This window comes from Oreochromis niloticus, linkage group LG1 (genome assembly GCF_001858045.2).
Source record: "Oreochromis niloticus isolate F11D_XX linkage group LG1, O_niloticus_UMD_NMBU, whole genome shotgun sequence".
NCBI classification, from domain to species: Eukaryota; Metazoa; Chordata; class Actinopteri; order Cichliformes; family Cichlidae; genus Oreochromis; species Oreochromis niloticus.
In genome coordinates, this window is record NC_031965.2 from 31,626,107 (window position 1) to 31,642,683 (window position 16,577).

Below are 16,577 nucleotides of genomic sequence, written 5' to 3' on the forward strand. Positions count from 1 at the left end.
AATTTTTTTCTTCTAAATATACTAAAATATACTATATGCAGAAACAAAAAAACCAAAAGCTAATATTGAATGTCCGTGATGTTCTTGATCTCACCAAGCACTGCACAGTCTCTGCAACCACTAATGGAGATTCAAAATCAGTTATGCAAAGAATAACTATCTAAACAAACACCAGTAAAGCCAACCTAGGCATAAGTTCACTTAAGATGGATGGAGTCAAAGTGAAAATCTGCCCCGTGGTCTGAAAATTCCTTTTGGAAAGCATCAGTGATACACACCAGTCTAAAGAGGACAGGGACCATATGGGTTGTAAACAGTACACAGAACAAAAGTAAGATCTATGAGAGCACCATTAATGCACAACAACATAAAAGATGCCAGGAAAAAGTTGTTTAACTTACGACATATTCAAGAAAAAGAGTGTCAAAAAATTTCCATATACTTCTCAACAGCCTTGGTTTGTAGCAGAGGGTCAGATATAAAACCGATGCCTGCAGTCCAGGCCTGTTACCCATTGATAATGTTTGGGGCATTACGAAACCCAACAACAGCAACAGAAGGGAGGCCTTCAGGTGTTGAAGGAAAGATCCAACACAGTGGTAAACATACCTCGTCCCTGAAATTTAAAATAAGCCTATTATTTTGAGATAAGGGTGGCATGTGTCAGTAGTTTGCCCACAGTAAGAAGGTCCTGGGTTTGAATCCATTGTGTGCTTCTGTGTAGGTGCCTCTATAGGGTTCTCTAAAACTGCTCTGGCTTCCTTTCACAGTCCAAAGACAGTTAGCTAAAGTGGCAATTCTATATTGGTTGCAGGTGTAACTGTAAGTCTGAATGGTGCCTGTACTAGCCCTGCGACAGACTGGCAACCTGCCCTGCCTCTTGCCCTATTACAGCTGGGATAAGCTGCAGCCCTCGATTGGACAAGCAGGAAAAAAAGTGGATAAGTGGAAAGATGGATTTTTACATTTTCATTTCTACCATTCAGTGTATTGTCTTTGTAGTTTTTCTAGTAAACATGTGGTTTTCAGGACTAACTGAATTAAGTATTTGTGCACATTTTACAAAGCTTCCAAAGATTTTTGGTTTCTGGAAAAGGTTTGCATTACTTCAGTTTGAACTCTGCTGGAAGGTGAAGTTACCTGGTCCCAAGGTAAGACAATAGGTCCACTGAAGATGAAGGTGTAGCCCAAGGTGAGGTGTGTTGCCCATACAATCAGGCCTAGCAGACGCCTCCATCGCTGTGTGAGTACGTCTGTACACACCAGCACGAGCACAGCTAGGAACACACACAGGCTGGCGCTCACCACACTCACAAAGACATAATGTTCCTTGGCTCCCTATACCAGAAGCCAGGGAGAGAAAAATAAAAACACAATTTGTTAAACTCTTACAGGGTTGCTCAGTGTCTTTTAAGCCTGGTTGAAGATGATCAACAGCTTATCCTCAACCAGGTTTCCAAGGTTTAAATTATAACATATTGTTTAGGTAACATCTCGGTAGTTTGCTCAATTGAAGCAGAGGTTTTTCCACAGAGGACTGCTGTATAACATAAGTTCTATTACAAGTATTTACAGTCATGTTTAACAAGAGACAGCTGCTAGTTTTTAAACACAATATTAGGCAAGTTTCGGGTCAGTGGCTACATTTGTGCATGAACCACAGGTGTATCAGTGGCAGAAGAACTATGTTAGCCATCTAGTGTGAAGAAGCACAACTAATAATGGCACTACCTGCAATAACCTCCTTTATTTCCCACAAGATGAAAAGCAAACATTATGGATTTTGCCAATACTGTGAAGTATTTGTAAATTTTGTGTGAAAAATCTATATTTTCACCTGCTTGCGTGTACTGTAGAGCCTACTTATATATACTTTAAAAAAAATATTTGAACGAGCAGCTCAATATTTTTGTTTTTTTTGTATCGTTTATATCTGCAGTTGATGCTGAAGGTAAAAAAAATCAACATAAAATGCTCCTGAGAACAAAGGCCTATGTGAGATTACTGCGTGTCTTTATTCACAGTTGTCTGTGCTTCATGTGCTGTTGCCTCCAGGCCAACATCTTCCTAATTGAGTTACTGCACAGTGAGAAGCTGGCACAAAGGGGGGGAAAAAGAATGCATTTGTGAAAAGAAGAGCGTTTGTGTGTCTATGTTTGTGTATCAAAAGCGTAGGTAAATACATGCATGAGAACAGCAGCCATGTTCGTCCATGTGTGCACATGATGTGTGATTGCCTTGGCGTTAAGTGGGAGAGAGAGTAGGTGTTGGAGGGAGGACGCAAGAGAAAGTAAGGGGTTAAAAGAGCGCTCAGGAGTGAGACAGACGCACAAAGTCAGAGTCAATAGATCTCTGAGCGGAGAAGGCCATCTCTGCATTGTATGTTGAGCTTTCTGGTTACCATGGCAGCACTGGAAAAGGCCAGATCTCAACTAAAACATTTTCCGCTCCCCGTGTAGATGCGAGTCTTGACAAAACCTTTCTGACGGCAGCAAAAGCACAATTACTTCGTTTCAGCTGCAGAGAAATCCACGTGAGCAGATACGGCTTTAATGTTTAACATGTGGCACACCAAGGAGGGGGGGAGAAGAAAAAAAAAAAAAAAAAAAAAATCACACAAAACTAGCCAGGGTGTTCAAAGTTCTGTGGGACATGCTATACAGGTGCTATACATGCTATAGCCATTGTATTTGGATAAAATTTAAAGAACCTTCCAGGCAATGAGGACCCGAGACAGGTGTTACAAGATGCACTTTTAACGCCAGTTTTCTCTAGTTTTTCCTTCATTTATCATCCAATATCCACGACTGAAGAAGAGTTACATAAGTCGAAAGTGACTGCCTGACACTGATGGCCACCCCCTAAGCGACACTGTGCCCCTCCTTTGCATTTAATAACAGTGTTATACAAGCTCCATCCCAACATTTTCTCTTAACTCCTCTGTACCCCTGGCAACTGTATGCGCAGAAGAGAGGAAAGGAAAGGGAAAAAAAGGAAAGGAAAAAAAGCAGTGTGTGGTGGTATGCCAGGGGGTTGCTGAAGGTGTGAATAGATTTTACATATTTTGAAATCCAAATGAGAAGCTACATATTACCAACATGGACGTGCGAGCATGTGTGTGTGTAAAGTGGATACAAGAGTGATGGAACCAATGTTTGAGAGAGACATGAAAAAAAAGGAGTGCGCCAAAAAGACCGCAGCAACACAATAGAAGGAAGGTTAAAATGATTTTTCCAGCAGAAGAAAGCAATATAAGCTACGGTGACAGAAGCTGTAGCAGCTGCCTGCCATCGTGCCCAAATCAACAGCATGCCGCTGAACAGCAGAACTCAATGAATACATGTCTTTTCTTGTCACGGTAGGAAGCACAATTGCAGTCGCTGTACTCTGACAGCTGCGTTGTTTTAAACATTTTACTGCATGTCTTAGTTTTCTCTTGATTTGTTTTATTCTATTCAAATTTCCAACAAAGTTGATGCAAGTTTTAACTGCTGGGTAAAACAATTAACAGAGAGAACGTGCCTCAGAGGAAAAAAGGAACTAAACGCAAGTATTTCTGAGCCCTCTCTAGCCGACCTTGACCTCGCATCTCTCTGTGGATAAACGAGACACTGAGACAACACACACTTCACGTCGTTTCCTGCACAAAAACAGTATAACCTTATATAATCTTGAAACTGAAATATGCATTCCCTATATTCATGCCTACTTCAGATACATCCTCCTTCACATTAAAACAGTTACACAATCACTCACTCATTCACACTCCTCTACATCTGTACCCACAGTGCTTTATTCAAGCAGCTATCAAAATAGAGGAGTGCTTTTCACATTTTCACTGGTGACCTAAGGTTTCAAACTGAACATCCAGCCACATCCTGCTTCATAACACAGCATGCTACTGCTGCTGTCCTAATATGCCAAATCTCTCCCCCAAACACCAATCGACTAACTAAAACTTATCATCGTTAAAGCAGGATGTGACAGGTTTGTAGTTCTTTAAAATAACTCTCAAAGAAACATCAATGATGTTTCATCGTTGGTGCATTTCAATACTTGCAACAGCAATTTGTGTCATCTAGCAATAAAAGCTAACAGTGATGCAAAAAGCAGGAAAACTGCAGGTGTGTTTGTTTATGTTGGCTCAGCAGGTCCTTTCCTTGACTAAATAATAATAATCTTCTAAGATGTGCCTCAAAACAATACTTGAACCAAGCTGGTTACTTTTTTTTTTTTTTTTTTTTTTTTTTAAATCTAGAGCATCTTAAATGTTAACTGCATACCGTCTTGGATGAGTGATTTCTTTAATTTGCTTTTCTAACATAATTTCATCAATTAAAAAGAAAATGCCAGGTAGAAAAACTGAGTTTATGACTACAAGAGCTGGTGTTTATGTGCAGCATCTTGCTGTCATTGTCATAAGAGACCATGCTGTGAAAGTCAGGTTGTGTATTTTTTTTTTTATTTAATTGTTATACAACAGTTTATGGAGGCTACTAATTTTCAGAAATTCATTTATTCCTTACACTCACTGCATGATTCCTAGATAGGCAAATCAGTAAGGCTAAAAAAAGCAATTTGAGTTCCAGTAAGTTTATAGCATATTTGGTTTAAGACTTTTTTAAAGTATTTTTAATCTAATCTAGTCAAGCTACTTTGCGAGAATTACTTGAACTGGAACTTGCACTGGATTCCACTTCCCTGATTCCTACTGTGCCACACCGGAAACACTTTCCACACAAAATGCACCACGTGTTGCTGAAAACCTGCATGCTGGATTCAGCTGTTGGGTAAAATCTTGGCAAAGGAGCCAATTTTCATTACTCGACAGTGCAACCTAGCAATCATATTTTGGAGGTTTTAAATTATAATGTCATGTACAATTATTAAAATCCAGGTGCCCATATCTTAGTATATGAAAAACTGACTTAAGACATTTTAATGCCAATTAATACCTTTTATGTAGTTGAAGCCCAATGATTAGTCACGGGAAGGAATTCAAAAGAACTATTGATCATTTCCAGTGACTCCTCTCCTCTGCCTCAGAGGTCATGAATATAATAACTGTATCGTTAAAAATCACAGACTGGGATTCATATTTAAAGGTATAATGCTTGAAAGCAGGCATTCCAGTGTTTGCAGTCAGTATAACTTTTAAACAAATGTGTATGTTAAAACTCACCAATCGGAGGGCAAAGAACAGAATAAGGAGAAATACACAGAAGAGCATGGAGAGGCCCAGCAGGAGTACCAGCAGCTGATACTGGCTGGTCCAGGAGTATTTGCGGTAGAGTGCCTCATTTCTGACCATTTCCTGGTCGTTCAACAGGTACTTTCCCTTGGCTGGCATGGCTAACACTTTTTAAAGAGGCATAGCAGGTGTTAACAAGGACTCCAGAGGGTATCTGTCTCCACAACTTATTTTTGTGTGTGCAGGTTAGAAGTTTGTTTAAAAAAAAAAAAAATGTTCAGAGTTATAGATCTGCTAGTGGCGGCTTTCTAGCTGATGAAACTTCTGTCTTTCCGGCGTGGCATCTTGATTGTTGTTGCTTCTCACACTATCGTTGTGGTTCTCTCTGATAGATTTCTTCTCAGTCTCTCTCCCTCTTGGCCTCTCTTGCCCCCCTTGCGAGTCCTTTTGTGGCTTCTATCCTCTGTCTGGTGTTGGCAGGCAGACCCGCTTCATCCTTTGCCAGCTACTGTGCTGCTCCCTTCAGTGAGTAATAAGCCCAGGAAAGACAGACACAGAGGAGGAGGGGAACAGAGTTTAAGAAAGGGGAGGAGAGAAGTTTGGAGGAAGAGCGGGAGGGAAACAGGAGCCGATGAGGGGAGCAACAAAGGTCAGTCGTGATCCCACCAGGATTTAGGATGTAACTCAGCACAGAGGTCGGGAACTCCAGTCCTGAAAGGCACCTGAAGGATGGAAGAAGGCAAGACAAAGGAAAGAGAAAAAGAAAATGATAAAGATTTTCAAAATCACACACACAAAATCACAAAATGAACACAGGTTTCATATAAAACATGGCAAAAAATTAAGGCTGAAATTATTTTAAGGTCTTTTTCATATGCTTTACACTACACACAAGGGAACAAATAGTCAGGCACTTTATGGGCTCATAAAGAGATATCCAAATCAGTCACAGAGCACAGGTTTACTCACACCTGAACTCTCATACTTATGTAAAATCTATGCATAAAAAACCCCTGTCTGCTTTGTGCAGGATCCTGGCTCTCTTCTGATCAACTTTCTGTTAGATCTGAATCAAAGAGAGTTTCCAGAAGGTTTTAAATATTTTTCATTCTAGGAGAAATTAACCTTTCCTACCCAAAACATTTCCTACTCTGCCGGATGCAGCATGTCTAGTATATTTTATTTTAAAAACTTCTTGTGGAGGTCTACTACATGAATTGTTGAACTGCTTTTACAACACCTAAAATAAAGTTTTCAATATGGATCAAATTTATGCCTGATCTATTTAGAATTTGTGATTACACCAGTGTTTCTAAGCTTTACAGGAAGCAGCCACATGGATGACCACAGTGGTCACATTAACTGAATAATACAAGCTTCTGAGCTCCTGTACAGTTATGCAAATTATTTCTCTCGCTAGCCTGCTCAACAACCAAACTAAAGAGCCAGACAGCTGCAGCTCAGCTTCCAGTAACAAAAGCAGACAAAGCACAAATTTATGCTTCCTATAACTGTATGCATTATGAACGCATGTAAACCAGAACATGGCCTAAATACCAGCTCTACTTTTGAAGAAAACATTTGAGCTGAGGTCCTCAAAACCATATGCTAAAAACCAAAGAGACCAATTGACCACCGTTTTGACAAAATTTAACATAATCCTTCTAAAAGCTGACATTTGAAATTAAATTCCTCAAAAAAAAAGAAAAAAAAAAAAGAAAAGAAAGAAAATACAAAGGGGAGAATTTGCATTTTTTTTGTCCATTTCTAAGCAACAGAATGAGAAGGTGCTGTCCTGAAGCTCAATAGAAGCAGTTTGAACTTCACACCGCTGTTAATAGAAACCTCATTTCCTCCACTTGCTTATATCATTGCCCCAGTGTGCAATGTGTGGAAGACACCACTTCATACTTGTCTCTCGCATAGCAACTGAAGCGGATGCCATGTGCCATAAAAAGAGCTGAGGGAGGAGTAAGGCAGAGAAAAAAAAAAAAAGACAGGACAGCTATAACACTGTGTGTAGGTGAAGAGTCAGCCGCAATCCTTCAGCTTTGTAGTAATAAAATGCACTGCCACAATAAGTACTGTGAGGACTCGTCCAATGGAAGTTTACAGCCACTTTGAACTTTCCCTTTCACCCCTGCTGCTGGACACATCATCATCTAGCTGGTCTCCCCAGCCTCAAATAACACTCAGCTGGCAGTCTGAGGGAGGTAAAATAAAGTGCATAGTGGGGGATCAAGCCCTCCAATTGCATCAGTAGAAACCAGCCGGCCTTCAAGAAGGGAACCCTGTTTAGTGGCTGTTGACCCTGTAGGATTCATTTACTCTGCATAACCACTAAATACCATGTCTAGACCTTAAACATGGGAACAGCTGTAAGCACATCCTTTAAACATGTTACTATAAATGTCAGGATAAATGGGGAATGAACATGTCAGCTATATATACCTTTATGATCACATGCATGGGAAACTTGACATGCATGGGTAAAAAAAACAAACAAACACTGAACCGATGGTGCAAAACATCAAATAAACTTGTGATAACACCTGATGAAAAGATGGACAGCTCAACAGGAATCCAATTTAGTGCATTATGGGATAATTTAACACATGAAGCAGTTTAAAGTGAACTGAAACAGTCCAGACAGTGTGTCTAAGAGGGAACAAGGGAGCTATTATACCTACACTAGATCTCAAGGACACTACCTATCAATGGACTCGCAGCAGTCTTTCTATTTGCTATCTGGCAATATATCTTCCTATATAACAGAAACTATACAGTGAAGTGAAAAAAAATAACATTCAGCAGTTTTTCTTTTTAAACTGTACTAAAGACATAGGAAAGTGGACCCTTTTTTTTTTTTTGCCTTATCCACAAGATTTGTTCAGCGGACTGGTGGGGTGAGAAGAGATGTTTGTGTCGGTTTTCTGGACTAAGCCGTAAAAGAAGCCATAATTTTGTAGTAAAAGTATAATTTGTGGGGAAAAAGGTTTTTTAAACCTTATTTTTAGATTTACCAAAAGAGGAGATTAGAAAGAATTTAGTTTAAACCTGTTAAGACAGGATTTTTATTGGTTCTCAGAATTTAAGTGGCAAATCTAAGAACAAAGCCAATAAGCCCCTACTTCAGCTCCATTTTTCCCCCTCAATGACAAGGAAAGAAATTTAACAAAACACCCATAACTTCAATCACTGATGAAAGGATGACCCACTGACTTAAGTATTTAATGGGTTTGTCTAGTCTTTAGGTAACCAATCCACACTGCAAAGACTCCCATTTACCACATGTCAAAGCTCTAGGCCCTGACACTGCTTTTTATACTTCAACTCTAAAGTAACCATAGCAAAAAAGCAGAACCATCAAACCTGTGGCTGCTCTGTGGCATGGAGCTGGGAGAACACACAGGGCTGTATGCCTCAATAGAGCAGAGTCTCTCAGCTAGTAGGATTGAAACTGCTGTACCGACTGCCAGGCCTTTCACTATAAAAGCCTGGCAAATGAAAGGATCACATAGCACCCTTGTAAATTGGCGTCATTGAATTCTCGAAGAGCAGCCATACAAAACCAACCAACGTCACTGTGTGCTTGCTTCTGAGCAGTAGGAAGTATAGGTCCTGGTGTCAAGGAAAAGGGAGGGAGATGACTGGGAGCTCTCAAAACGGATAGTTCCAGAAGAAAAGACAATGACTATGACAAGTGTGGTAAGCATCATATGTGTATGTGACTAAAATGAAAAGTTACACTAACATACACAGAACCAAGTCCCTATTATATTTAAGTGTGCACCAAATCCCTGAATACTTGAAGTGATTGGATCGATAGTTCTGTACAGTGATGTTGGTGTGACTTGTGCCTTTGCAAAAAAATAAAAACCCTTAAAACTTAAATTTCATTTTCATTTTCTGGACAAACCCACTGTAAATCCAGAGGATGGGGCAGGCAATGAGCAAAGATTATGTTGATGTGTCTGAGTGCTTATGCATGATTCCAGGCTAACATCCAGGTAGCTCTCGAATGATTGAGGAAGTTACAGCAGACCTCTGTATTAACAGCCTGAGGACATATTCACAGAGAACAATGCAATGAATTAAAAAAAATAAAGATTTTCCCATTCCTTGAGTGTAAAGAACATAAGCCACTAAGGTGATCTGTCATATGTTCTCATATTTAATGAGTGATCCGTTTACAAAACAGATGACAAACAACCTGAGACGTTTTATTTAGCAATACCTGTCAGCTGTCTACTGTTATTATTAATCATGCTGTGACCCTTCACCTGTACAGTTTTAAATTACTATTGCTTAGTTACAAAATCTTAATGACTTGTCTGGATCTAAAATACAAAGAAATAAAAAAATCACTACTGTCTCAGCTCTGCATCACCAAACCAGGGACAGGAAAGCTAGCTGGGCCTCGAGACCACTTGTTTGACATCCCTTCTCCATGTTGACCCACGGATACTTTTTGTGTGTTGTGCACCAGCAGTCTGTTGAGCAGCAGAATGACATCTTCAGCCTCTCGGGAAACAAAGCAGGAGTAGGTATCCGCTGGGCAGCCAAAAACACCAGAGGCCTAACAGGAAGCAACTAGAGGTGTCCTGTCAAGCGACTAGATACAGTGCAGCGCCTGGATTTTTAGACCTTGACACAATCTCAGTTTTGGCTCCGTACTTTAGCACGTTAAATTCGTACTTTCAGAGTCCGATTGAAAGGGCATGAATTCTTCATTGATGATTTCAAATTGTATGCTTGAGCGCTGCCCAGAAATGGTCAATCTATTCTATTTATGCTAAGTAATCACCTCATTGGAAATAAGCCAACGTTATCTGATCTAGTTGAATCATCACCAAGCCTAAGCCCATTCAAATCCTTTTTATGGAGAGTAAACAGGCAGGCCTCATTCCAAAAGAAAACTACTCTGCTTTTATGGTCGCCTTTGTGTTGGTATTCAATAAGCTTGGACAAAAAAGGGACAAAGAGTGACCTCTGTTAAAGACAGACAACCGCATTTTTCAACCCATGCTCTACAGAGTCAGGGTTAAAGGTGATGTGGGTAAAGGGCATATCAACCCGAGGCACCTGACAGAGCTCGCTTAGTATTACCAAGAATTTAAGTCACAAATATCTAAACATGACCCTCTAATTAATCTCTGATAATTAATTTTATTATTACCTATTTTTATTCCTTTTATTATTAACTGCTATTGAGGTTGTTAATCTAGCCTTATTAGTCACTTTATAAAGTCAACATGCATATACCAAATACGTCTTCAATCCACATACAACCCACTCGTGAAATGAGTTAAAAACCCATTGTCAAACTTTGCAAATCTCAATGCTGCAGTTTATTTTTGTACACTTACACAAAACTAACTAAAAGTAAATTTATATATTTAGGAACCATCGCTGATTTCATTGTCATCCGTCTATATATATGCTCTCTAGTTCTTACTTTCCCACGCATGGGTTCTCTTGTCCTTCCCCCTTGTTCAATCTACTCTGTGAGTTAATATAAATGATTTCTCTGTCTGTAGCTAGAAAACTCATGTAAACTGTGCCTGAATCCTGAATTTAAACCAGCTGTTACCAAAACTAAACAGAGTAACAGCATGTAGTAACATGAAGTGTTTAAATGTCCTGAGTATTTGCTCCGAGGGCCATAATCAAGGCATAATCGATTATGATTAATACGATCATATTTCAGTCAGTACACGGAACAAGGTTTATCCCAGTCAGGACAGGGGTAGGTTAGGGGTGGACTACCTTTGTAATTGTGGAGGAGCTTGCCCGCACACCTTTACATAAACTGATGACTTATGTATGTACAAAAATGCATCCAGCATATTAGATTAGGATTTGTCCTTTTCCATATCTCCAACTCTCCTCCCAGTACTGTCTACTGGTATTAAATTAACCATGTTGACCAGAGGGAGCTGCTGACCCTTAACAATATTAGCAGGATGCTATTTCAGCAATGATTTAAGCTTTAAATGCTGTTGCTGATAATAAATACAGGAAGTGCAAGCGAAAACGCCACGTGCTCGGAAGCTGGCCGCTGCTGCTCGACTGTTTCACATTTGCTTCTACAAACTGAGTCCAAGTCACCAATTTTTCTGCTCGACACAAAGAGCACTCCAAAGAGGAGCTTATTGATTTAAAGAAGCATAGAATTTACATCTAAACATATCAACCATCATCCAAATCCAATCCTGAGAAAGCACTGATTGAATTTGTCTAAGCCATTTCCTTCTCATATGCATTATGGATTGGGAAAACACCTGTAGACCCAAAGAAAAATGTCACCCATAACATAATGTTAATGATCCTTCCACAGATTAATATACTCACAAAATGTTTTGCTTACACTGGATGTATTTTATACTTTTTCCATCATCTTCATCATCTTGCCTCAAGCGGAATTAAACGGTGAGTGAGTCTGGGCAAAGTAATTATTTTATACAAAATACCTAAAAGTCATTGAGTGTTCACTATGGCAGACTCCACATGTGGATACATCACACGTGAGTCCAATTTACCTGGACAGAAATCTTTAGAAAACTTCACAGCTCTTCATATTTAATGATCTGAACTATACATGTTGTGAGGCTGTTTTTGATTACAAATGTTACTGTAGCCATTTGACCCCGTTCCATATTTGTATTTGTGCTTTCAACATATATAAGATTGATGACGCACAATGTGAGATGACCTTTGTGGAATGTTTTGTTTCCCAAAAAGATGTAATTTGTAGCGAAAGTTTAGTAAGAAAGAGTGGAAAGAATGCTCTACGGTGAGAGAGACCATTGTTTCCAGCTGGTATAGCCAGCCACATCCCCATGTCACGTTTCATAACCAGACAGGCTCCATCCTGTAAATCTGTAGCAGAAGGGCCCCTCTGTATGCACCAGCCCATTTCCCCACCACCACCGCCGCCGCCACCAATAAGAAAACCATAATTATCCCTTAGTACGCCAGCCAGCTTACTACCGGCATTACCACTCAGAGAAATCTCAACATCTGCATCTAGCAGAGAGGAGAGCTGTTTACACAGCGAAACAAAACCTACCACGGATATCATGCAGAGCTACTCCAACAGAAATGGGAGACAGCTTCAGATCAACACGGTGATGGTAATTTTCCAGGCTACCATAAAGCTCTGTCTGCTGACAGGGCCATCTGGTGCATGTTTTCTACAATCTACTAATCTACTGTTATAACTAGTCTTGTTTTAACTGTGTTCATAATTTATAATGTGCATTCATACATGAATGCGCTGGTTGTCTTTCACTTTAGCAGCATGCCACTGAGGAGTCTGAACATCCTTTAACTACGAGTGAATAACGAGTAAAACACTACTAAAGCTTTCACATGGGTATAAATGAGTAAACCCACCCTATAGCACTCTTCTGTGTGGCCACAGAGGCAAAGATCACATGCAATTTCCGGGCATTCGGGGAAAATGTACTGGATGACATCTTCTATTATCTCTGGGAAGTACAGACAATGGAGGTCAATCCTGAAATTGGCAGAAATGCAAGGCCTTTAGTTATAATCAAATTCTTGGAGTGCTCTAATAAAAACGACACTCTGCTGGTGTGTGCGCGTATGCATGTGTGAGATGTGCCACACCACACCCTCATCTGTCATCGGTCATGTCTGGCCAGGATCCTGAGACAGGGACACCAAAAGATGGAAAAACATCAGAGGCATGTCTTTGGCGATTCGTTAATATTCAATCAAAGAGGAATATAAAAATCTAAAACCATATAGGTTTACTACTATATGTAAAACATTTACATTTATGCAGAGGTTTCAGTGGAACTGCACTATATGCATGTGTGCACGAACATATTTTAGATTCTCAATATTTGCTTGTGAATGTTTGTTTAGTGGGTTGACGTCTTGCTCCACATTGAAAACAAATTGTGGTAAATGGGTCTCAACACAACACAAACAAACAGTGCAATTACATAGTATCTATTACACAATAGTACAAGAAGAAGACGGGTAAATGTTTGCTTCAGTTGAGCTGTACATGCATGTGTTTGTTTTTCTTTGGACACACCCCAGACTGATGTCAATCTTTGTTTTGAAAGAGTCTGTCAGTAGTCCCAGGAAAAATTTTTCTATAAACACACTAATCTTTCTTTATTATACTTATCACATTCCTGCAGTGGTGGAGTTTCTGCATCAAAAATGATATACACTACTTACGCATGCACTCACCAGCCACTTCATTAGGTACACTTTTCCAGTACCAGGCTGGAACTCGTTCAGCCTTAATTCTACATGACAGATTCAACAAGGTGCTGGAAACATTCCTCGAAGGTTTTGGTCCGTATTGATATGATGACACAAAGTTTGTCAGCTGCGCATCCAATATGTGAATCTCCACCACATCCTGAAAGTGTACTACTGGATTGAGATCTGGTGAGTGTGGAGGTCATTTGAATACAGTGAACTCATGTTCCAAAAATACATTTGAGATGATTTTGCCTATGTGACATGGTACATTATCCAGCTGGATATCCAGCAGCCATTAGAAGAGGGGTACACTGTGGTCATAAAGACATGGTGAGCAACAGCTGCTATTAAGCGTGTCAAGAAAATATCTCCACACCAATACTCCACCAGCAGCAGCAGCAGCGTGAATCGTTGACACAAGGCACGATGGATTTGTGCTTTCATGTTCTATACACCAAACTGTGACACTACAATATGAATGTTGCAGGAGAAATTGAGACTCATCAGACCAGACAACATTTTTCCAATCTTCTCTTATTCAACTTTAGTGCGCCCGTGTGAAATGCATCAGTTTCCTGCTCTTAACTGACATGAGGGGCACCTAGTGTGCTCTTCTGTTGCTGTAGCCAATCTGCCTCAAGGTTTGACATGTAGTGTGTTCAACAATGCCGTTCTTCATACTGTTTGTAATGAGTAGATTTTTAAGTTACCATTTCCTTCCTATTTGCTCAAAGGAGTCTGACCATTCTCCTTTGACCTCTAGCATGAAGAGGGCAGAACTGCTGCTCATTTCCCTTTTTTTGGACCAGTCTCTGTAAATCACCCCAGACATGGTTGTGCGGGAAAATCCCAGTAGATCAGCAGTTTCTGAAATACTCAGACCAGCCTGTCAGTCACCAACAACAATGACACATTCAGAGTCACCTCATCACCTTTCTTTCATGTCTAATGTCTAAATGCACTGAGTTGCTAACATGTGACTGGCTAATCAGACACGTGTTAACATGCAGCTGAACAGGTGTACCTAACAAAGAAACAAACATTTTCTGCACCAGTCCTACAAAAGAAAGAAAAAAACCCTTGAACTGAGAGTAACAGAGCTGCGTGCTTTCTGTAGTCACAGCATCAGATAGTTAAAATTCCCACACAGGTTTAAGTGGAATCTAAACAAGCAAGTTACCCCTTATACTGGTTGACCTTCTGTTCAGATACAGTGCTGCATTAGTGTGAAATAAGCTTTTAGATCGAGGAGATTAACATTCCCCGAGTCAGTCCATGTGGACACCGGCTTCATCCCCAGTCATATTTAATTGTTATGTTAGCATATATCAAATTTTGAATGATGTATTCCAACTCATTGCTGCATGTCATCCTCCAACAGCACTGCAAACACACTTGCAAAATAATATGAAAACCATAGCTAGCTAAACAAATATGTACTGTAAGGCCATACCTATCACCTTTAAACTAAAGCAACACACACCCTTCCATGAGAAACTGTTTGATTTTATTTGTTTGTTTGTTTTATTGAAAAGGTCTAGTTCTAGATTGGTTCCACATTAGTCTGTAGTTGTTCTATTCAGACACATAAATCACATTACTGCGAAGTACAAGGAAAGGTAAGAGCCACAGCTGTGGTGCTATGTACAGTACAGATTTAATGTCTGTCTGAAGGCAAGTTCAAAGGGATAATAACAATGAAAGTGAATGCACATGTGACCTGAAATCTGAAGGTCTAAATCCCACACAAAGCCTGCTGATATAAAAAGAGACTTCTAGACATGCAGTTGTAACTCATATGACTAAAGTTTGCACATAGCATACAGCTCAAACATGTAGCATGCTAGTAGAGCTGCTATTTCTTGTTGGTTGTTTTTGGCAGGAGCTTTGACAGGAAGTACTGTCAGCTGTGAAGCTGGTAGGCAAAGAAATTATAAGGTCAAAATAATGTTCCCCAGACAGGTGCTGATGGATCATTATGAGAAAGATGAAAAACAAACAATGTAACTAAAGCTTGATACACACATACATAAACACACTTTACCTTGAAGCCAAATCAAGTAAAAGAGTTAAACTGACATCATCTACTGCTCTCGCTATAACCACCAGTGCATTTACAGTACAATTTTAAATTACAACTTGGAAGGGGCCAGCTTATACTTGCTTTGTGTGCTGCACTAGAATCGTTTTACAGTTTTGTTTACCATTTTGTAGGTTTTGATATTACAAATAATACCCATTTTTTACAGATCATTCTAGCTAGAAGTACATGAATCAACTAATTATAATCAACTTCTTTCTAGGCTGAAAAAACTCTTGTGGAAACATGTTTCATTGGACACTTGTACAGTACTACTGAGATTAACTTAAACCACAAACATGCAGTGCATGCACAACAAACCAAGAATATGTCAGCACAGTGTTTAGAGATGTGTGGAAAGAAATTTCAAAAGCAAGAGGACACCTCTTAGTTAGCAACAATTTCCACCATGGAAAGCTTTACTTGGTATGACAGAGAGCTCCCAATCTTTGACCAAGGTTTCCGAGTAATCAGAACCATCTTAAATTCTGCAAACTGAAAAAGTAGCCTTTTTATCAGAGGCAGCTTATCAGCAGTTTCATACATGTGAAGTGAATAAACTTGTTCCCAGTATCTGTGGTCAACATCAGCCTGCCTGAACTTAGCCACTGTGCTCCTCCTCCTCATGTGTCACTTTTTGAAAATTCGCTTCATTTTCTTTGCAATAGCTGATGCAGGTATTTTCCAAAAGTTCAAAATGTATATTTTTATAAATGCATAATTGAGATGGTAAAAAACAAAAACAAGTAGAGAATAAGAGTCTTACAAAATGCTTTCACCCTGTAGAAAAATTATTTATGCAGTGCTTGTGGGTGGGAGGCCAGGAAGCAAGCACAAACTCGTTATTATTCAAAACATCTGTGTACAGTGGTGGGATTTAGGCGGAGTAGGTGTTAGTGTTATTAACCTCCTAAAAATGGATATTAAAAATGTTTTATTTGGAATATGAAATAGTAGTCATGGCTCTGATCTATGCAGTCACTGCACGAATCTTTGCCGACTTTAAGAACAAATTTTATCTTAAAAATAATCTTAGCAGCTATTTGTAAAATATTT

General features: G+C 39.6%; 1 protein-coding gene across 2 annotated transcripts in view; it reads right to left on the minus strand.

Annotated features, from left to right (window-relative positions):
• Positions 1–16,577, minus strand: part of adcy7 (adenylate cyclase 7) — a 64,069-nt gene that overhangs the window by 27,874 nt on the left and 19,618 nt on the right. For both annotated transcript variants that reach the window (XM_019360464.2, XM_005447656.4), the window contains exons 2-3: positions 5,183–5,913; positions 1,141–1,338 (exon numbers count right to left, since the gene is read on the minus strand). In XM_019360464.2, coding sequence (XP_019216009.1) covers positions 1,141–1,338; positions 5,183–5,350 — 366 coding nt within the window. In that variant the 5' untranslated portion in view covers positions 5,351–5,913. The remainder of the gene's footprint in view (positions 1–1,140; positions 1,339–5,182; positions 5,914–16,577) is intronic.